Consider the following 22953-nt stretch of genomic DNA (forward strand, 5'->3'; position numbering starts at 1 on the left):
GAATACAGGAATTGCTAATGGAATATTAAGGTACTAAATATTCGGGTTTTATACAACCTAAATGGGTGATGTACATATATTCTGGCTTATTAAACATGCAAGGGACTCTTATAGTATCACAATTTCTTCACTGAAATACCAGCTATACCAAAGTTGTGATATTTTATATCCAGCATATATTTTCTATTCAGCTACATGTCTTTACTTCCCTACAGCGTACATATCGCGACTTGACCAGGCCAACCAGTGATTGACACTGTGAGCAACGATCCACGCCGTTGAGGTTCGATGTCACGCTATCATCCTATTCACCGAACCTGACCACCCCACCCATAACGACAAGCACAGGTTTCTTGGCAGTCCCCACAGGGTTTGAATATTATTGTGATCTTACTATACTGTTTGTGTGTATTTAGAAATACTTCTATACATCTCGGAATAAAACGTCGCGCAGAATGTCGTTGCGTAATGCCGGAAACAGACAAAAACCTATAGAACCGCTTTCCGTGCAATCGATTTGAAGTTATTTACTGAAACGATATGTAAAATATACAAAGGAATGAGTTACGTATGTAATTATCTAGTTATCTAGTACGATTATTTTTGCGCCCCGCTTACCACACTGCTGAATCCCGAATACCCTGTAAATATACCCCCAAATCCCACGTACCATTTTTGAGGTAAACTTTCTGACAAATTACATGCTTTTGTGTGTGTGTGTTGGTTGTTTAACACCGCACTCAACAATATTCCAGCTATATGATAGCGGTCTGTAAAATAATCGAGTCTGGACCAGACAATCCAGTGATTGACATCATGAGCATCGATCCACGCAATTGGCATCGATGACATGCATCAACCAAGTAAGCGAGTCTGACCACCCGAACACGCTCTCACCTATTGCTTCCAAAACGTAGGGAATGTGTACCTGTTGGAATCTTTTGTTTGTTGGTACCGTCTCCTCGCACGACCAGCAGAGGTTGCTGGGGGCCAGTTCTAACCAGGCATTCCCACAGGCTGTTTGAATTATTTAGACATATTTTGTAACACATTGCCAACATCAAATCATAACATTCCAAGTATAGCTTCAAAGCTATTGTTTACTGTTCATTAGGCCCCAGTGCCCAACGTGGTAGCGAGGTGACAATTATTAGCGAAAGGACATGCGATGTGTAAGGGGTTGAATCATATTTGGGGAAAATATATTAAGAACATGTACTCAGAAAGCACGTCCCTGAGATGTGACATAATGTCCCAGGGAATGTATGCAAGGACGACCTGAAGGATGTATAACTTGGTCGTAGACGGCGATACTGGCACGCTGCACTCCTAGACGCGACCGGGCTGTTGCAGCAAGTACCTGCCTGTCTGCTTGTGGACAGGTGCAGGGAAATGGCGATCTTCACGTATGGATGCACACCAGCGTCCTATGATGCCATGCGGCAGTAAACTGCATTAATTACTCATATATCAATGAAACAACAACCTTGCAACTATTACACGTTGTTTATTAACACCATAACCTGCTCAGTAACAAGTCAGTAAAATATGCATTTAATGCATCACCATTGGAATAAATCTTTCTCTATATATATAAGTATAGCTGTGTGTCACAACTGCCCGACTCGTCACCACCCCTGGTGCATGCTAGTGCGGACAAAATAGCTGCCTTCTGTTTCCATGTTGAGATATCGTCCTCTATCGCCTGGTAATAAATATCAGTGTTGAAGAGATACTGTCGGTTATACAATCAGTCGTTGTTACGGAACCCCTTCTAGAAAGTCTACAGGAGTAATACCCTTGTGCACCTAGACCAAATGACGGAGACTGGCACAGACATGTCATTTGTACTAAGACAATATGAATGGTAGCGGTGGTGATCGATTTATGGTTATGATAAGTATGACAAATTAATAATACTGACTGAACTGCAAGTGAGTGTTTACTCAGGACAACACGGCGATATTTACAAGTTGGAACTTGGTGTGCACACATTGCTGAAGTAAAGCCCGTGCTTTCAAAATAAATCTAAACTACATTTATAGGCAGGGCTCGGAATATGCGCTTGCCTGTAAGCCAGCATCTTCCCGAGGCAAGAGAGTAAACTGATTATAAAAGTCCAGTTTCCGCGAGAAGATGGTAAGCTAGTGGCAGATGGATCTCGTGTACGGCCTAATTCCAATATAAATCTGCGTGTCGATTTATTTATTACATTAAGCTGCAGTTTAAAATAAAATATTCATTTTTCGTGAGTGTGTGAGTATGGTTTTACGCTGCCTTTAGCAATATTACAGCAATATCAAGGCGGGGGGACACCAGAAATGGGCTTCACACATTGCACCCATGTCGGGAATCGAACCCGGGTCTTCGGCGTGACGAGCGAACGCTATAACCACTAGGCTGTCCGACCGCCCCTCGTTTTTCATGAAAGAATGTACAAACAAGTCCTCAACGCTCCTTTCTTTTTAGTTTTAGGTACCGTATTAGCATATATACTCTAATGTCATGACAAATCTGCACGTGGCTATTTGTGGAAGGCATCGTGCCTCCGAAATAAACAATCAACTGAAGGTATGTTGCTGAAACAACGGACTTTAGGAAAAGAACTTTTCAGAAAAATTGGGTGATTATTGATAGATAACGTTCGTGGCTGTTTGACGGTAACAGCACGTTTTGTAGCACATGCAGATGCGCGATGCATTGATTTATCACTGCCATTTTGTACAATTTTTAATGTATCAAGTAACATAAATTTTCAGGTTCATTTCCATTCTTTATTTTAAATTCAAAGCAAAAATTATGTTTCATTCAACTTTGACTCAAATACTGAGGGGATGAAGAGTTTTGTCAGGACCCGCAGCTTCTGAAATTTAGCATTTTTTTCTTCAGTTCAAACACTGTTACTAGGACGAATGTGCTTCGTTCACACACTAGCTGACCTTGGAACTTGAAACCAATCAATTCAAACATAAGGCGTTGATCTATTGTCTATGACATGCTACACCGGGAACGCTATAGATGGCCGCAACTCTCCGTGGCATGTCAAGCCTTTGTTTCTATAGTCTGCAGGAGACTTGAACATGAATAATAAACTTGCTGCTGAAGCCACTTCCATCAGCAAAATCAATCCTGCATATAAAGTTAAAGACTCAAAAGTGCATGCATCAATTTTTATATACCACCGACAGAGAAATTGACATTTGTATTTGCAAGCCTTTTACTTGCATGTGTAGCTGAGAATAAATTCGGATATATCAAAAGAAAAATCAAATTTGATATCTTATGAAACCACGACAGTATCTCTTGAAACGACTGACTTCAGGATATACACCTTCCACTCCCCTCTATCACACAAACACCAAACAAGCATGAGTACATTATTTCTGAGACAAACCATTTACTCCTTTGAGTATTTGTCAGCTGAGAGTTCCCCTGCAATCATGTCACTATATATTAACTCTAGGCTATGCTCCGTGTGGCGGGCTGGGCCCTGGTTTTCTAGTGTTTACAGTTGCCATCTGACCACTCGTCATAGCTGGAGTGGTCGCGCGCCGTCAGACGCCGGGCAGACGTAGAACGTCGCTGTACCTTTGTAGCGGTTCTGAAACAACAAAACTCGTATAATATATTTCTCTTAATACCGGGCAATGTTTTGTATGTTTGTCTGCTGTTTAACGCCACACTCAGCAATATTTCATTTGACTAGCTGTCTGTGTCGACCAGACAATCCAGTGATTGACATTATGTATCAACTAAGTCAGCGAGCATGACTACCCGATTCCGTTAGTCGCCTCTTTTGACAAACATGGGTTGCTGAAGACCAGTACTAACCCGGATCTTCACGGGACTACGGGGTAATGAGTAAAGTTTTAGGCCGCTGTACACACTATTGTGAAAACGGGAGAGAATCCTCTCCGTAACTTGAAACAAAGATCTCTATAGCTGCTTTCTTGCTTGGACACAAACGTGCAGAATATGAGTCAGAGGGTTCTTAATAATTGTAAAGCACTACTTGATTTATTTCTCTACAACAGAACATCTTGTCATCTATGGGACCTTGGGGGTGACATAATTCGTCCCCAGTAGATTATGTAAGATCCGATTAAAACTGGGGTCGATAATCGGACGCTGCGACTTGGCTCACGGTTTCATAGCATCAATTCTATGGATGATGCTGTCACTGACTGGGCTGGGCTGGACTGTAGGAGCCGCCGTGATTGGAATCACTGGCTGTGGTGTTAAACATTGACGGATTAACGTAATGGTGTGACCCAATCTGTGTATTTACCTCAATATTTTGTATACACCTGGTGACAGCGTCTCTTTTCAACAGTGTCACGGTGCACCCTCCGAACCCACCGCCCGTCATGCGAGAACCGAACACGCCCTCTACCTCCATGGCTGCTTCTACCAGCTGGTCCACCTCGGAACATGACACCTCGTAGTCGTCCCTGTGTGGAGAATACAAATCAGATTTAATTGATCATGAGTGTACAAGTATGCGTTACGTAAATTATAAAAGCTAGTTTTCTGAGCAAAAGAGAAGTCTGACAAAGAGACTTTATTGGTGTGTACGTGTTTGTGTGTGTTCAGAGGGGGTTGGGGGTGTCTTTGGACTTTCATATTTTATGTTCACTTTTACACGTAATGTCATTGGTAAAATCAGAACTGTCATTTCCTGGCTTTTCCTGAACCAAGGCACGTGATTACGTCTATTCAAAGATATTTTATACCGGCGAGTTTTGCCACGTGAATTGGTATTGTTTCAGTATCGGTGCACTAAGTATTTCACTTACAACAGCCCTGCAAACGCTATTTCACCGTGGTGATGTTCCCCCCTACACACAACAGTATCTCGTATCGCACATTGCGGGAAATGTCACTTCCCTAAATCACGTGACACATCCAGGTTTTATTTCCGAGAAGTCTTCCTCCATCGTAGAGTGTCGCTTTGTGACAAAATTATTACCATTTTGAGCCGGCGAATAAAGGCGTGTTACATTGCTGAATACAGCCTGGGACACAGAAACTCGATGATAGCGTGTATAGTATGATATATTCGTACAGAAAACAACCTCTTTACATATATGTATGGAGGGGTGTGATTTTTATATGAATATATACTGAACCGCAAAAGAAACGTCACCCCAAGAAACATTTCATGAAAAGTTAACATTTAAATATCTGGGTAATTTTTGTCAAAGATACTAAAATTTAACATCACTTTGTCCGGAGAACTGAAATTTGATGATAAAAAAACAAAGTATATGACAATGAAACCGTTCGCCCATACCCATCACATTAACGGCCATGGTAACCCGATGCACGTGAATTCCGTGCAAATTGAAATGCACATGCGTTCCCCCATTTCTTGTCCTATAAAAATCCACCCAGATCGGATAACATTCATTCGTTACAGAATTGCTACCACGTGCCAAGATTGACAAGAAATCAGCGACACCAAGCCCTTGAACGATTGCAAGCTGGACAAACCGCCCGGCAAGTAGCCAATGCATTTCAAGTCCACGTGAGGACCATATACATGCTCCAGCAACGGTACCAGACCACCAACACTACAGATGACCGACCACGTAGTGGAAGACCAAAGGTCACCACCCGACGTCAGGATCGTCAGATTGTGCGACAGCATCATCAAGATCGCTTTGTCACTGCTGCGGAAACTGTTCGACAGACCATGGGGACACACCAGAGACGCATTAGTGCGGACACCGTGCGTCGACGGTTGACGAGCAGACACTGTCACAGGCCACACCGAGGACCCATTCTGACACCACGTCATCGCCGGGACCGTCTTCAGTGGGCAACACAGCACCAGCATTGGTGCCACCAGCAGTGGAGAAGAGCCCTCTTCTCAGACGAGAGCCGTTACTGTATCTCAACAGCAGATGGGCAGAGAGAGAGTCTGGCGACGCCGTGGGGAACGTTAGTCGGATGACAGTGTTGTTGAGAGAGACTCGTGGGGTGGTCCGAGCATCATGGTGTGGGGTGAAATTGGTCTTGCACAGAGAGTCGGCCCTGTGGTCTTGAAGAACATCGGTCCAGGGTGAGGCAATGTCGTCACAGCAGCTCAGTACATTGATCAATGCTTGAAACCACACGCCATACCTCATTTGGAACGCCGCAACCACGAGTTTCAGCATGATAACGCCCATGCCCACACTGCGAGAGCAACAAGAGACTTCCTCCAGCAGAATGGCATCAGAACCATGCAGTGGTCTGCCCTCAGTCCCGATTTAAATCCCATTGAGCACCTGTGAGACCTATTGAGCCCAGGAGTCCATTCACACGGTGCAACAAATTGTATACAACTAGTTGTACCGTGTGAATGTCCCTTAAGCAGAGGTCCCACTGTAACCAACCGTGACCAACCCAGACAATGTATCACTTGACCTGAGTGAATAAACCTGTAGTAGTCGGTCAAAGTGTGATGTCTGACGGACTATCGTCCGTACTTATCGTCCGTACCTATCCTAGCTACTACAAATCTTAATTTCTGATTTAAAAAATGGCGAAAAAGTTGTTTTGGTTTTGGTAAACTAGTCCCGCTATCTCGACAAAATTATATATTCAAATTTGACTGAAACACTAATGATAAATTTGTTTGTTTGTTTTACGCCGCCCTCAGCAATATTCCAGCTATATAACGGCGGTCTGGACCAGACAGTCCACGGATTGACATCATGAGCATCGATCCACGCAATTGGGATCGATGACATGCATCAACCAAGTCAGAGCCTGACCACCGATCCCGTTTGTAGCCTCTTACGCCAAGCATAGTCGCCTTTAACGGCAAACATGGGTTGCTGAAGACCTATTCTATCCCGGATCTTCACGTCCATTAATTATAAAGGTATGTACGGGTGAAGTTTGGTATAAGAAAAAACACCTGACTGTTTGCTTGTATGACACCGTCGCAATGTACGTGGGACGTGTGATTTCATCAGTTGCTGTATGCCACCGTCGCAATGTACGTGGGACGATGGGCGTAGCCAGAATTACAGATAAGATGTTGACATCTTAATTTGTTTGCCCAACTGTCTCTGACCATTACCAAAAGAGATACTGGCCCTAGACTAGTACCGAGAAGCGCATTATCACTTTGACCCACGGCAGTCTGGAGGTTTAAAATATATGTATCGAAATACTATATTTGTTCATTTTTCCAATGTTACTATATTTACCATGTGCTAGTCGTGTGATTGTTAATACCTGAGCGAAGCCGGTCCATTATTTTAACGTGTATCAAGAACAGATTGCAAGAACGTTGCGCCTGTCTGTCTTACCGCCCCTGAACCATATTATTTCCCCCTTCGCCCAGCCCTTTCTGTAATGCAAAATTCCCCAAATAAAGCAAGTCTAGATTTTCATCAGGTTCTCAATCTCCGACCTCAATGGGACTCCTTTTCAGCTGAATAGAGTCATTTGTTTCCATCAAAATTATATATTTTGCATAGACTAATAAGTATGCTTTAATCAGGACTCGAACGCCTACATGACCGGCAACAGTTTGACCAGGAGGCTACGGCCCACCCAACTGGTCATTGGTCAATATGGACATCATTACAAGGCGTACCTTAATGAGTTATGGCTCGCTACCATAAGCTGACCAAACTTCTTGTAATCTCCATTCTCCAACACATCAGCAGCCTCTTCTGTTCTCTGAATCTCTGTGATCACGTGACGTATTCTCCGGAATGTCTCGCCGTCCAGTTTATCCTGGAAATCTGCAGACAGACATATTGAACAATTTAATAGTGCATCTTGTAGCAGGTGCTATAGGCGTGTTATGATCGACGTCATACTGTATAAAATTTCTTATTCTTGGAGACACATTGTGCAAATAATTCCAAACGCGCATGCCCATATGTGTCTTCATGTATGCTCGACATCGACTATCTGAATCAATAAGACACTTAAACAGACAGTCTGTGATGTGGCCAGTGCGGGGGACAAGACGACGATATGCTTGTAGGGGTACTTACACCATCCATAACATAAACTGAGTATTTAAGCCTATCCATGCACTGACGACACTACTGCTAATTATGGCGTAATGCCAAATTAGAAAAGTTGATATCCTCGAAATTACTCATTAACAAAACTATCTTTAATGTTACAGCCCTAAATGTCAAACAGCCCGTCTGTCTGTGTCAGTCTTCGGGAGTTTTTCGGTTTCAAAAGTAGGCGACTTTGCTTGTCGTAAGAGGCGACTAACGGGATCGGTGGACAGCCGCTGACTTGGTTGATGCATGTCACCATATACCAATTGTGTGGATCGATGCTCATGATATCAATCACTGGATTGTCTGGTCCCGACTAGATTATTTACAGACCGATGGCATATAGCTGGAATGGTGCCGAATGCAGCGTTTAATAACAAACAACAACAACAACGGTCAGTTTACCAGTCTCTATAACATATATCCGATTTGGACGTTTTTCACACAATCTCTGCTATGTTTTTGCTTGAGTTGGTTGTTGGTTTGTTGTTTAACGCCGCACTCAGCGATATTCCAGCTATATGACGGCGGTCTGTAAATAATCGAGTCTGGACCAGACAATCCAGTGATTAATACCATGAGCATCGATCCACGCAATTGGAATCGATGACATGCATCAACCAAGTCAGCGAGCCTGACCACCCGATCCCGTTAGTCGCCTTTTACGACAAGCATAGTCGCGTTTTACGGCAAGCATGGTTTTTGCTTGGGTAGAATATGTGATTATTGGTATGTATAATATTTACATTTCACCTTTAAAGGCCGTGTAATTTCGCTGCTGTTCAGCATTGACCAATTATAGCATTTAATGAAGAGTTTGGTCAGAGTGGAGCTGACTGCAGAGAAGGAAGTGTGCGTACATTTGTACCTTTCTGCTGTCGACTGCTGAAGAACACTACCGTAGATCGTGTTTCACCTAATAATATCGATTTGTTTTGTACTGATGCCGAAATGTATCGGTTGTTGTCGATAAGGAGTATTCCAATTACTAGGGATGTCATACAAGAGTATGTGAGACGAGAAGGACTGGTGTTCAAACGTACATACACTCCCCTCACATCCCTTCACCAGCTGCCCGCTCCCAGCTTCGAGTGCAGGGCAAACGCTGGCTTCAGTCAGCGAGAAAAAAACAGCATTTTCAGGACGCTTGATGACGTAGTTTCGCTTCTCGGGTTTGTTGTGTGCCTGAGTTACTGACATTCGTTCTGTCACGTGACTACCACCTACCTGCCAACTGGTCTGATGTTAAGTCGGCGGCTTCTCTGAGACTTTTCTTGCCCATCGTCATGGACGCTGTTTGACACTGTCGTCTGCGCGTTGGGTACTCTGACCCATTCAGTTCGTGCTTGACGTTAGAGTTTGTTACCATGACGACCACGTCGGGGTCTGTCATGGGCACTAGTCGGCTTTCAAGTGACCTGAAAAACAAAATGAGGTTACCATGGAAACGGATTGAAGGCTTAACTTGATCACCCAACTCATTTTGGTTGGCGAAGTACTTATTAAAGTATGGGTATACAATTACTTAGAAGGTGACATTGCCTTGTCTAACCCTGCAGCCATATCACCGCTGCACGGGTCCTCGGCGTGACGGGACAACACATTAACCACAAGCTAGGCTAACTCACCGCCCCACCAACACTTGAGTGCGGTGTGTGAGTGAGTAGGTTAACTGTCACGCCAATTAGAACTTTACTTCAGTTATATTAAGTCGTGTGGTGAAGTTCGTAGACATTACCATCTTGGTGAAACCCACGTGCACGGGTGGTGCTGAAATACCAAGGGCAACAACCAGGACAAACCCCTGATCAGCAGATCCTGGTGCGGCTACGGAACACAACCCAGCACGATGTTATCCGCCTAGAACGACTAGGGCAGTCGTGACCCATCAGTGTGACGTAATAACCCAAATATGTTGATAGTCACTCCCGACTGATTTGACGTTAGATGTCTCAGTGTACTGCCACAGTATCAATTGTATGTAAGGTTTCATCTTCCCGAGTCAAGGGAATTAACTTGGTTGGTTGGTTGGTTTGTTGTTTAACGCTGCACTCAGCCTTATTCCAGCTATATGACGGCGGTCTGTAAATAATCGAGTCTGGACCAGACAATCCAGTGATTGATATCATGAGCATCGATCCACCCAACAGGGATCGATGACATGCATCAACCAAGTCAGCGAGCCTGACCACCCGATCCCGTTAGTCGCCTTTCACGACAAGCATAGTCACCTTTTACGGCAAACATGGGTTGCTGAAGACCTATTCTACCCCGGAATCTTCACGGGTCGGGAATTAACTGACTGCTAAAGTCCAGTTTCCACCCTTGCCGAACTAGGCTGGACTTATGGAGTTATATTTTTGCTGGACTAACGAGTCTATGCATTGTCCAATCAAACTCGCGTTACGAAATCGACATCCGGTTCGTAAACTGCCGTGCAGATTTCGGTTGGTTGCAGGATTGATTGCAGTTGATACTTTCCAAATATCTTCATGTTTTTAATCAAGGTGCTCACTTGATTTGATGCAATTCGCTAAGTAAGACACGTTTTATCACAACATAGATTTTGATTATCGATCAGATCGTCTTGACTGGGCGCCGTCATTTTGTTTAAAACCAAGGCTTGCGATATAAGAGGGCAAATCTGATTGGTCAACAGCAGGTACATAGCTCGTAATTGCCACTTCAGGTGCTTCGATCGATCCCAGAAATTCCTGCCTTGTTCGACAAGGGTGGAAATTGGACTTTTACAGTCAGTCAACTTCCCTGCCTAGAGAAGATGTCTCTGCACCTGCCATGCTTGTTGTAAGAGGCGACTGACGGGATCGGGTGGTCACGCTCGCTGACTTGGTTGATGCATGTCATCGTATCCCAATTGCGTAGATAGGTGTTCATGAGATCAGTAACTGGATTGTCTGGCCCAGATTCGATTATTTACAGACCGGCGTCATATAGATGGAATATTGCTGAGTGCGGCGTTAATAAAAAAACAAACAAACCTGCAGTCGATCAGAAGTGCATGTGACGCCTTGCCCATGGTTGATATGTACTGGTCCATGATGCCACATGGCACGGCGGCAAAGTCATGCTCGGCCTTCTGACACGCCAACACCTTCTGCATGGTCTTGACGTTCTGCCCATCGCCTGGACAGAGCTGCTGCAGGAAAGTGAACGTGGCCACCTCTAACGCCGCGGAGCTAGACACACCGCCCCCTACCGGCACTGTAGACACTATCACGGCGTCGAAAGCCGGTACCGTACCTGAAACACAGCAACACGCTTTCGTTGAACGCACACTTGTTTCTCCGTTACTATGTGACTCGAGCGCTGAATGTAGGGCTGGGTGGGTGTCAGCCTGGTTCCATACTAATCTCTCACTGCAAATAGCCGATAACACAATCACCCCCATTCCATTCTGATCCCTTTTCAGCTGTAGCAGCTGCAACCTGTACTCTCCCCATTATCTGACATTACTGTGAGGTGAGGTGAGTGTAGCAGCTGCAACCCGTACTCTCCCCATTATCTGACATTACTGTGAGGTGAGGTGAGTGTAGCAGCTGCAACCTGTACTCTCCCCATTATCTGACATTACTGTGAGGTGAGGTGAGTGTAGCAGCTGCAACCTGTACTCTCCCCATTATCTGACATTACTGTGAGGTGAGGTGAGTGTAGCAGCTGCAACCTGTACTCTCCCCATTATCTGACATTACTGTGAGGTGAGGTGAGTGTAGCAGCTGCAACCTGTACTCTCCCCATTATCTGACATTACTGTGAGGTGAGGTGAGTGTAGCAGCTGCAACCTGTACTCTCCCCATTATCTGACATTACTGTGAGGTGAGGTGAGTGTAGCAGCTGCAACCAGTACTCTCCCCATTATCTGACATTACTGTGAGGTGAGGTGAGTGTAGCAGCTGCAACCTGTACTCTCCCCATTATCTGACATTACTGTGAGGTGAGGTGAGTGTAGCAGCTGCAACCTGTACTCTCCCCATTATCTGACATTACTGTGAGGAGAGGTGAGGTGAGGTGAGGTGAGGTGAGGTGAAATGGGTTTAACGTCGCGACTAAGATTATTGCACTTACATAGCGACGTGCATGCACGTGTGACGTTACTATGAAGGTCTTGGCGGTTTCTCAATACTCGAGCGTTCCCTTAGGGAATTATACGAGCCACACAAAGAAACTGTGCAGATAGGACATCAATATATATATCGGAACTACATGTGTGCACAGATACAGATATAAACACAGTAATTAGTGAATTGAACATGCGTGTGCTACGTTTCGTGACGTCAGTGATTTCGGCAGGTCCACGTGCAACACGTTTGTGCATGTGCATCCCGATACACTTCGTGGAGCACATGAATGTCTAAGACTGCTGTCGATTTAGGAAACTTAATTGTTTGACGCTTGATCGTTTAAAAAAATAAACTGCCAATGAACCGCACATCATGCCACGACTCATGACTGCACAATGTCATCAGGCTATTGGCATGGTCCGTGGGAGAATGTCTCAAAGTCAGGTGGCAGCACATTTCCATTGCCACCGAGACACCATTTCAGCACTGTTGAGACGTTATCAGAACAATAATGAAGTTGAGGATCGCCCACGTGCAGGACGTCCACGCGTCACAACGCCAAGACAGGACAGATGGATACAAATTCACCGGATCTCTCCCGTATAGAGCATGTGTGGGATGAAATAGAACGACGTCTACGCTGTGTACCAAATCCGTCAGATAACGTTCGTGATTTGGCAGCAGAGTTGCAGAGAATACGGCAAGCCATTCCACAAGCCTTCCATGCCCACTTGATAGACTCCATGCGTCGGCGATGCACTGCTGTTATCACTGATGACGGTAGGCATACCGTCATTAAGGTTGTGACATTGTTGCTTGACCCCTGCCCCGCATTTGGACGTCAATGTTATAGACAATAAATATGCTGTTCTGCCATCTTCTTATCATCTCAGTATGTATACACCAATTAAAGTTTACATGATTTTTTTTATTGTTGTTATATTTTCAAATTTAGAAAGAGATTTAACAATGCATGGTTTCTTTTTGTGGCTAGTATAGTTTATTTAACATTAAAGATAACTTTATATCAGACACAACATGTTAGTCAGGGTACTTTACGTATATGATGCCATCCTCCCCACATTAAGATACCTATGATGCTATACACATAACGGTACATTCCATATGACGGTGGTCTGTAAATAATCGAGTCTCGACCAGACATTCCAGTGATTGACATCATGTATCAACCAAGTCAGCGAGCCTGACCACCCGATCCCGTCTGTCGTCTCTTTCGAAAAGCGTGGGTTGATAAAGACCAGTACTAACCCGGATCTTCACGGGTCTACGGGTCAATGAGTAAAGTTTTATGCCGCTTTACACACTATTGTGAAAACGGGACTTCGAATCCTCCCCGCAATTTGACACAAAGATCTCTATAACTGCTTCCCTGCTTGAGGTGGGTGAGTTCGGTTTTAGGCCGCTTTTAGCAATATTCCAGCAATATCACGGCGGGGGACACCAGAAATGGGCTTCACACATTGTACCAATGTCGGGAATCGAACCCGGGTCTTCGGCGTGACGAGCGAACGCTTTAACCACCAGGCCACCCGACCGCCCCTTCCCTGCTTGAACCAAGAAAGTGAAGATTATTGGTCAGAAGGTTCTTAATAATTGTAAAGCACTACTTGATTTATTTCTCTACAACTGAACATCTTCTCATCTACGGGACCTTGGGGGTGACATAATTCGCTTCACAGAGACGACCTCTTCGATTTATGAAGGCTAGAATGTATGAAATTAATAAAATTCGAACTCGAGTCATGGAGGCGAGGCGCATCGTGGATTGTGGTCACACATATTGGGACCTCATTATTGTATAATCTAATCTATCAATCTGAAAGACGCTGCATCAATGCACACGAGAGTGTACTCAGGCATAAAGATAGGCCTCGCGTTTCGCCAAGCAGTCTGACTTGAACATGTCAGTTTGATAGCTATTGGTGTCTAAGCGAACAATCGTAGTAGTATACAAGTATAGGATAGTACTCGACCTAGGTCACAACACGACCAGGTATGTCACACTACACGACCAGGTGTGTCACAAGGTGTCACTACATGACCAGGTATGTCACACAGTGTCACACTACACGACCAGGTATGTCACACAGTGTCACTTCACGACCAGGTGTGTCACACTACACGACCAGGTATGTCACACAGTGTCACACTACACGACCAGGTGTGTCACAGTGCCACTACATGACCAGGTATGTCACACAGTGTCACACTACACGACCAGGTATGTCACACAGTCTCACTTCACGACCAGGTGTGTCACACTACACGACCAGGTATGTCACATAGTGTCACACTACACGACCAGGTGTGTCACACAGTGCCACTACACGACCAGGTATGTCACACAATGTCACACTACACGACCAGGTATGTCACACAATGTCACACTACACGACCAGGTGTGTCACACAGTGTCACACTACACCAGCAGGTATGTCATACAGTGTCACAATAAAGACCAGGTATGTCACACAGTGCCCCTACACGACCAGGTATGTCACACAGTGTCACACTACACGACCAGGTATGTCACACAGTGTCACACTACACGACCAGGTATACCATACAGTGTCACACTACACGACCAGGTGTGTCACACAGTGCCACTGCACGACCAGGTATGTCACACAGTGTCACACTACATGACTAGGTATGTCACACAGTGTCACTACACGACCAGGTTGTCACACAGTGTCACACTTCACGACCAGGTGTGTCACACAGTGTCACACTACACCAGCAGGTGTGTCACACAGTGCCACTACACCAGCAGGTATGTCATACAGTGTCACACTATACGACCAGGTATGTCACACAGTGTCACAATACACCAGACGGTATGCCACACAGTGTCACTACACGACCAGGTATGTCACACTACACCAGCAGGTGTGTCACACAGTGCCACTCTCCACGACCAGGTGTGTCACACTACACCAGCAGGTGTGTCAGACAGTGCCACTACACGACCAGGTGTGTCACACAGTGTCACACTACACCAGCGGGTATGTCACACAATGTCACTACACGACCAGGTGTGTCACACTACACAACCAGGTGTGTCACACTACACCAGCAGGTGTGTCACACAGTGCCACTACACGACCAGGTATGTCACACAGTGTCACACTACACCAGCAGGTATGTCACACAGTGTCACTACACGACCAGGTGTGTCACACAGTGTCACAAACCCACGACCAGGTATGTCACACAGTGTCACACTACACCAGCAGGTATGTCACACTGTGCCACTTCACGACCACGTATGTCATACAGTGTCACACAGTGCCACTACACGACCAGGTATGTCATACAGTGTCACACTACACGACCAGGTATGTCATACAGTGTCACACTACACGACCAGGTGTGTCACACAGTGCCACTACACGACCAGATATGCCTTACAGTGTCACACTACACCACCAGGTATATCACACAGTGTCACACTACACCACCAGGTATGTCACACAGTGTCACACTACACGACCAGGTATGTCACACTTCACGACCACGTATGTCATACAGTGTCACACAGTGCCACTACACGACCACGTATGTCATACAGTGTCACACTACACGACCAGGTATGTCAAACAGTCACACTACACCACCAGGTATGTTACACAGTGTCAAACTACACCACCAGGTATGTCACACAGTGTCACACTACACGACCAGGTATGTCACACTACACGACCAGGTATGCCATACAGTGTCATACTACACTACCAGGTATGTCACACAGTGTCACACTACACGACCAGGTATGTCACACAGTGTCACACAATGTCACTACGACTTGAGCCTTGTATGTACAGCTCTCCCGGAGATCATTACTCAAACACAAAGCAGCAGTCATGATCGGCTGTGTTTACTCACGTTCTGCACGTCGAGTATGCTAATAGTCATATTACCTGCCTGAGAGGGATATACCAAGCGAGGCACCTAGTATGTTTCACCACCGTGTCAACACGAAATCCTTAATGAGAGTATACATTTCATATTCTCGCCCCGTCTATAGGAGTGATATCAATTAAAGACTAATATTTTTTTTCCAGTGCCTCATGATGTCATCTATCTCACGCTAGTTATGCTGAGGTGTTCTGGCATTAATGTTGTGACTCAATTTTACAAAACTCTCCTGACAGACACAGTCCCATAACTGCCGTCTCACGCAGACAGGGTGGGCCCACGGCCATTTCACGGCGTATATTTTCCACACAACTTTCAATGTAATATATATTTTATATAGTTTATTTCTGCATAACACTTGATAAAACCCATGATATCACCCAGGCGAATGTAACTTTATTCTCCCCTAATGAGACTGCACCCCTGAGTGATATTTTTTTTCTCGGAGCCTGCACCACGACATCAACATTTCATCTCAACGTGATAATTAGCGTTTTTCATGTCTTATATTATTGATATAACAATCGATGATTCAGTCTTCACAGCCGTGTCTCCAGTGCGGATGCCTGACCAAGGAAGAGACTGTCAATAAGTGTCAAGCTTTGGTTAAATCTAGTATCATCATCACTGCAACCACAGTTAAAGTTAAGGTATAAATAATATTTCCACGACCAAAGAAATGTATTTTTATATGTTGGCTTTGTTCTTTTAACCAGGCAAACTACATCACCTATGTGTCAGGCTACCCATTTCAAGGGATGTCATGGCTGTGACGTGCCAGTAGTTGAATCATTGCCGACTTGTGTTTGTAGAGGTCAGAACATGTGACTGCTCCAGGTGGGTATTAATCACTCTTTACGTCAGGTTTCAAATTCAATTCAGCGATAAACTTTATACAGGTCAATAAACAGTCAATGTGTAAAATGACTGAAATTTTCACTTGGGCAATTTACAAAACCGTTTAACGTAAAAATACTTCAGCCATTTAAGTATTATTTTTCCATTTATTATATCATGATAACGAATTCCAAACACTTCCATACTCTATTTCATCATCCAGTGACTGGAAATGATGAGTTTAAAAGAAACCGAAGATCTATCTATCTATCTATCTATCTATCTATCTATCTATCTATCTATCTATCTATCTATCTATCTATCTATCTATCTATCTATCTTGTGCGTTTCCTCATTAATATGTATGTTTACACAGTACTTAAGAATATAGTGTAAGTCCACAACAAACCTGGGAAGTTGGCAATGACTCCTTTGAAATAGTTCGCCCATTTGGGAGTTCCGGGGGAGAGGGGGGTTGTCTCAGAATGGGGAAGGAATTCTATGAAATACGGAGCATCAACTCCGTCAGCCTTTGTCAATACCCGGCATTTACCGGCATCACTCTTGCTTCCGACCACCACTGTTACCATTGGCAACGCCTGCAACAAGGAATGATAGTTCGTGAAAACAGAAACATATAAATATACACGCACGCACGCACGCACGCACGCACGCACGCACGCACATGCACATGCACACAGTTCGGGTGGTCAGACTCTGTGATCCGATTGAATCCGATTCCTCGGACCCCGACGATATGGGGCGTTGCCCAGGATATTACTGGTTTGTCCGGTCCAGACTCTACCACATACAGTCCGCTGCTGTCATATATGTGCTATCAACTTAGAACAATATCCTCACTACTGAAACACAACAAAATATCGTGTGTATTTTTCTAAGTCAGACTTGGTGACCATAAACCTAACACAGACATACAAAACTGCTCAACATGCCCGACAGTAGACGATGAAACGCATCTTATTCATTTTATAAAACACATAGCAAAGAAAGAAAGATACTATATGATGAATTAGTTAATAAAGTACTTAGGTGAAGATTGTCTGTTCAACTTTATGATCGCTAATAATGATATCATCTCAACCACACGTGTTTTCATAGAATTTACAATTTCAACCAAAACATCATTATAAATAAACATATCCATCATTTAATTTCAAGACTTCCTTTATTTTCGCGCCATACTTGTCTTTCATGTATCCCGTGTGTGTGTAGATGTACACTGTAGCTGTGGTGTACACTGCATCTGGTCTTTCATGGAATGTATGGCAACAACTACTTGTGGAATGTGGTACATGTACTCTCACACATACACAGATGTTGACACTGATGCACCCATTCCTCCCTTGTGAATGCGTGGTCACCGTGACATTTTATCCCGGCACAGATACCAGGAATAACCGTGATGATCGAAGTGGATACAGGTGAGGTGAAATGGTGTTTAACGTCGCGTCCAAGATTATTGTACTTATAAAGCGACTGCATGTACGTGTGTGCGTTTGTGTGGCTTCTTGTACTTGTCCAGACTACTGCTAGCTCACTGAGATACCATGCCGCAGTTTAACATGAATACCCCACTCAGACACAGTGTACTGACTCCGAGCCGACCAGTCCTTGTTTAGCCCCTTAATGCCGAGCGCCAGACAGGTCAACAACAAGTACCATCTTTTAACGTATTTTGGTATGACGCGGCCGGGGATCGAACCCCGGACCTTCCGCTCTCCGGGCGGACGCTCTACCACTAGACCACGGGGGCGGACGCTCTACCACTAGACCACGGAGGCGGTCCGGAAGTGGAAACAGAACAATAGTATGCGGGGGAATGTTTGAGACTGTAGATAATGTTACACGTATACATGCAGAGGATGTCTGGATGATGCTAGACACGTACTTTTTTGTTATTAGGGCTCTAGACACTGTTGATAATGTTACGCCAGTATAAGGAGCGCCAGTATAAGGAGTGAGTAAGTGAGTATGATTTTACGCCGCTTTTAGCAATATTCCAGCAATATCACGGCGGGGGACACCAGAAATGGGCTTCACACATTGTACCCATGTCGGGAATCGAACCCGGGTCTTCGGCGTGACGAGCGAACGCTTTAACCACTAGGCTACCCGACCGCCCCGGCTGTCTGGATGATATGAGAAACGCCAATCCGTGACGTACTCTTCTACCATGCATGACGTGTTCCAGTCGATAGGCATGCATACACACTTATGATTATAACTGTTGAATAGTCCACGTCATTGAAATAAATACCGGCAACATACACATAACCGTCTTTTTGGTTGACAGTCGTTCAGTTTTGAGAGGTTGCATAGAGTCGGGAGTTGACATTCCAGCAGTGTATTGTTATTTTCTGAGAATTAACATTAAACAGTAATATTCTTAAACCTTTTGTTAATTGTGTTCGTTGGTCTAGAAAATTCTGGACTGGCAACATATCCTCTGGTCTGAAAACTTTGTTGCCAGTCCGGTTGTCTGGCTGAAAACGTGGGGACTTTTATAGGCTGTTACCCTACTCAGTGTATTCGTTATGAGGGTGCCAACACACCCATCCCGTTGAATCCCGAATACCCATATATATAATTGTTCACTCTTGAATCTCGAATATACTACTGAACACAATCCTCAAAAGCATTTCGAAAATGGTGCACTTTGAAGTTAAATTGCTGAAACAATACCGAAATATAGTATATTATATAAAAAGCAAACCGTCCCCTTCACCATTATGTTTTTGTTATGTTTAATCTGAGTGCCAAATACGATCTTATCTGCGCCCCGCATACTCCACAGCTGAGTAACGGTAATACCGTCTCAATAGACCAACGAATCCCGCCAAACAAAAGGGGGGTTGGAAGCCTCGGTAATATCACCACTGCCTTCGTCACTATATATAGTGTCTCCCAGACCCAGAAAAAAAGATGAGATCAACTCAAGTCCAGAATGATTGATTTGGCGAATCTCGATTGCCCCCCACCCCCCCCCCCACCCCCCCAAAAAAAAATCACGATTGCCTCAGCTCCAAAATTAAGTGGGCTCCATTTAGATTTAATTACTTTAATTTGTGTGTGTATATAGAGTCTATACATAAATAAGATATGTTTATTTCTGGGACTAAATGTCAGTCTTGCGTCACAATAGTACGACAAGTCTATATATAATTCTTGCATAAACCCCTTGTTACAATTAATGGGCAAAAGGGATCCATCCTCGATGCTCTAGTGTATGATAGTTTTCTCCTCATTTATCATATAACGATAAGAGAATCATAACGTGTTAATGTTTTCTTCTGGGGGAATCTTGTGGTCAAGTTCAATCGTTAAGCTAAAACCCAGGTACGACGCTGACGGTTACCCCCCAAACATGTGACGCTGTCGGAGGGTGGAGTGTTCATATACCCCCCAAACATGTGACGCTGTCGGAGGGTGGAGTGTTCATAGACTACGCAAGTCCAGTAAATCATGCGTGCAGACTGCCGCGTCTTGTTTTAGTTGGTGTGTCACGAATGAGAGGCGATCAGCCAATCAGCGTTTAAAGGTGTGTAAATATGAGCCAATCACTGACGAGTTGAATCGTCTGCATTGCATCATCAGGACTATGCGCGAGAGATCGCCTTCTCGAGTTGAATCAGTTCATGTTAACTGACGTTTCATGAATTACATCGGACGCATGACAGGGTTGGGTATACTGCACCTGGTAGCGGTATTAATATATAAGCCGCTTGTGAATGTCAGCGAACAATAATGTTCCGGAAGATACCCTGCATATGATCGACCTCGCTCGGGTTGTGTATCACAATGTCATTCATCTTTGTATTCTCATGTCCAGCACACACCCCAGCTTATGTATTTTGGCAATAGCGGTTAGCTCGAGGGTCGCAACGATAAAGTACAACTGGCAACCGTATCTCAAACATTTCTCCTGATCTATATTCTGGCTATATTCCTTACAAAACGTGCTTTTCGTTTAATTAGACTTCGCTTTGTTCATGATTATAATATTTACCACGGATCAGAATATGTAGGTCCGTGTATTTCCCCTCCTACAATCAGAATGTATCTATGTATATAGGCCAACACAACGCTTGAGCAGCCAAGCAGAGACAACATATATCGTGGCGGTCGGGCTCAAACAAATATTATTATAAACCAGGATTCTTGACGAAAACCAACCTGAACTCGCTCAGCGGACAAAAATAACTATCGTGTGTTAACATGAATGACAAATATAAAAATGAACACCACTGTTTTCACAGCTGTTATTGACATTTCCCATGTGTACGACTTCTACATGAACATTGTATGAGATGCATGTTCACTTACCATTGGGAACACAAACCCTTCGTTATAATCCGTATGTTCGCCGATCAGATTCACTCGACCAGGCGCGCATGCTGCTAAATTCGGATCACTGCCAAATTTATCTCTGAAAACTGCAGCCGCTTGCTTCAGAGTACTTTCCACGGTTGGGATTTCACATGCCATGTCCGTTTAATGTCTGTGGGGGTAAGAACAAGATGACAGTTGAATTGGTTACGTGTCCCTTCTTTCAGCGACTCGCTCGATACAGTTGTTTGAGCAGTTGCCGGCTTCCGGCTATGTGCGCAACATAGGTTACAGGTCACACGTGGTTCAAGGTCACCAGTCGTGCTTGACGTCAATTGTAAAGAATACATATTTTACAGAAAGCTTGCTTGCTTAACTTCATTGACATTTATTCGTTTACTTAAAGTAAAAGAATTATAAATGCTACAAAATCACATGGTGATTTCGCTAATATCGATCACCACAATGAGCATCAGTAGACATTAGCGCATGGGGTTAACAAGACAGCATAACTTATTGATTTATTTCAATCATTGGTATCTGTTGCTTGGATCCCTCGGTCTGTCAGCATGAGTATAATTATGCCAGCAAAGGAACTACACATTTTATACTAAATGATATATGTATCTATCTATTTGTGTCTGTGTCGACGATGTATTAAAGTGAATTGGGAATTGACGGAAACTTGTATAACGTGTTTTCAAATTCAAAATCAATTAATAGAGCTACACAAATTTCAGCAATAAATTTCCTGTTTCTGTGCTAATCTGATTCTGAGTGACTTAAGGGTGGATTTTCCACATGCGTAGACAATAATAGCACTTGATATTAATATCCCACCATGGTACATGCTATAATGTAACCACAGCAGCTGTGGATGGATGCTTAGTGAACGTCGGCTCTAGTTTCACCCTGGATCCTGTGCGAGGAGATCGATGTACGTTCGTGTGTGTCTGCAAAAGACGCGTGTAACTGATATTAATCTATGTCAGACATGGGAATTATTTATGTAAAAATAAACTGCAATACTGAAAAGAATATTTCTCAATAAACAATTAAAAACGGCTCTAATTATTTCATTATAACGAGCCGAACGTTTCTATATAAACAATCATCGTCTTATTAAAAAAAAAACGACACCGCTATCTACCACACTTATTCATCGTCATCAAGTATGGGTGGATATTCTCAGAATAAACTTGAACAGGATTACAGGTCATTGATTATTTAAAGGGGTCGGACGGGTAGCCTAGTGGTTAAAGTGTTAGCTCGTCACGCCGAAGACCCGATTCGATTCCCGACATGGGTACAATGCGCGAAGCCCATTTCTGGTGTCCCCTGCCGTGATATTGCTAGAATATTGCTAAAGGCGGCGTAAAACCATAGTCAGTCACTAATCAATTAAAGCATCGGTATTACATAAATGATCACAGGTAAAATCTAAATATTACACAAACTATTTTCTTCAAATTCGGCGTTCCAGACAAAATAATACCGTTACGGAGGTTCGCTGACGTCAGAACATAACACCTGCTCAGTTCATCTTGTATTTGAATACGCGTATCACAGCTCGACATCAGCGAACGGGAGTCTTGTACCTGAAACAGGTCAGTTCAGCTCTTTACCGCGTCTCGTAACCCTGCATCCCGGTTTCCAAATTTGACACTTTTGTGATGATCTGGTCAAGGGATATCAGTGTATCAACATTTTAATTACGTTGCGAGGACGCT

At 44.1% G+C, this 22953-nt stretch overlaps 1 protein-coding gene across 1 annotated transcript; it reads right to left on the reverse strand.

Moving 5' to 3' along the window:
* Nucleotides 1-1491: 1491 nt before the first annotated feature.
* Nucleotides 1492-21480, reverse strand: LOC139470713 (galactokinase-like). The gene is made up of 7 exons (XM_071252978.1): nt 21221-21480; nt 17286-17475; nt 11021-11282; nt 9249-9439; nt 7595-7745; nt 4289-4451; nt 1492-3601 (listed from the first exon to the last, which is right to left on the reverse strand). The coding sequence occupies exons 1-7, from the start codon at nt 21380-21382 to the stop codon at nt 3530-3532; spliced, it is 1191 nt and encodes a 396-aa protein (XP_071109079.1). The 5' UTR covers nt 21383-21480; the 3' UTR covers nt 1492-3529.
* Nucleotides 21481-22953: the final 1473 nt, after the last annotated feature.

The sequence above is a fragment of the Haliotis cracherodii genome, unplaced genomic scaffold, assembly GCF_022045235.1.
Source record: "Haliotis cracherodii isolate W230 unplaced genomic scaffold, xgHalCrac1.p SCAF_21, whole genome shotgun sequence".
Lineage (NCBI taxonomy): Eukaryota > Metazoa > Mollusca > Gastropoda > Lepetellida > Haliotidae > Haliotis > Haliotis cracherodii.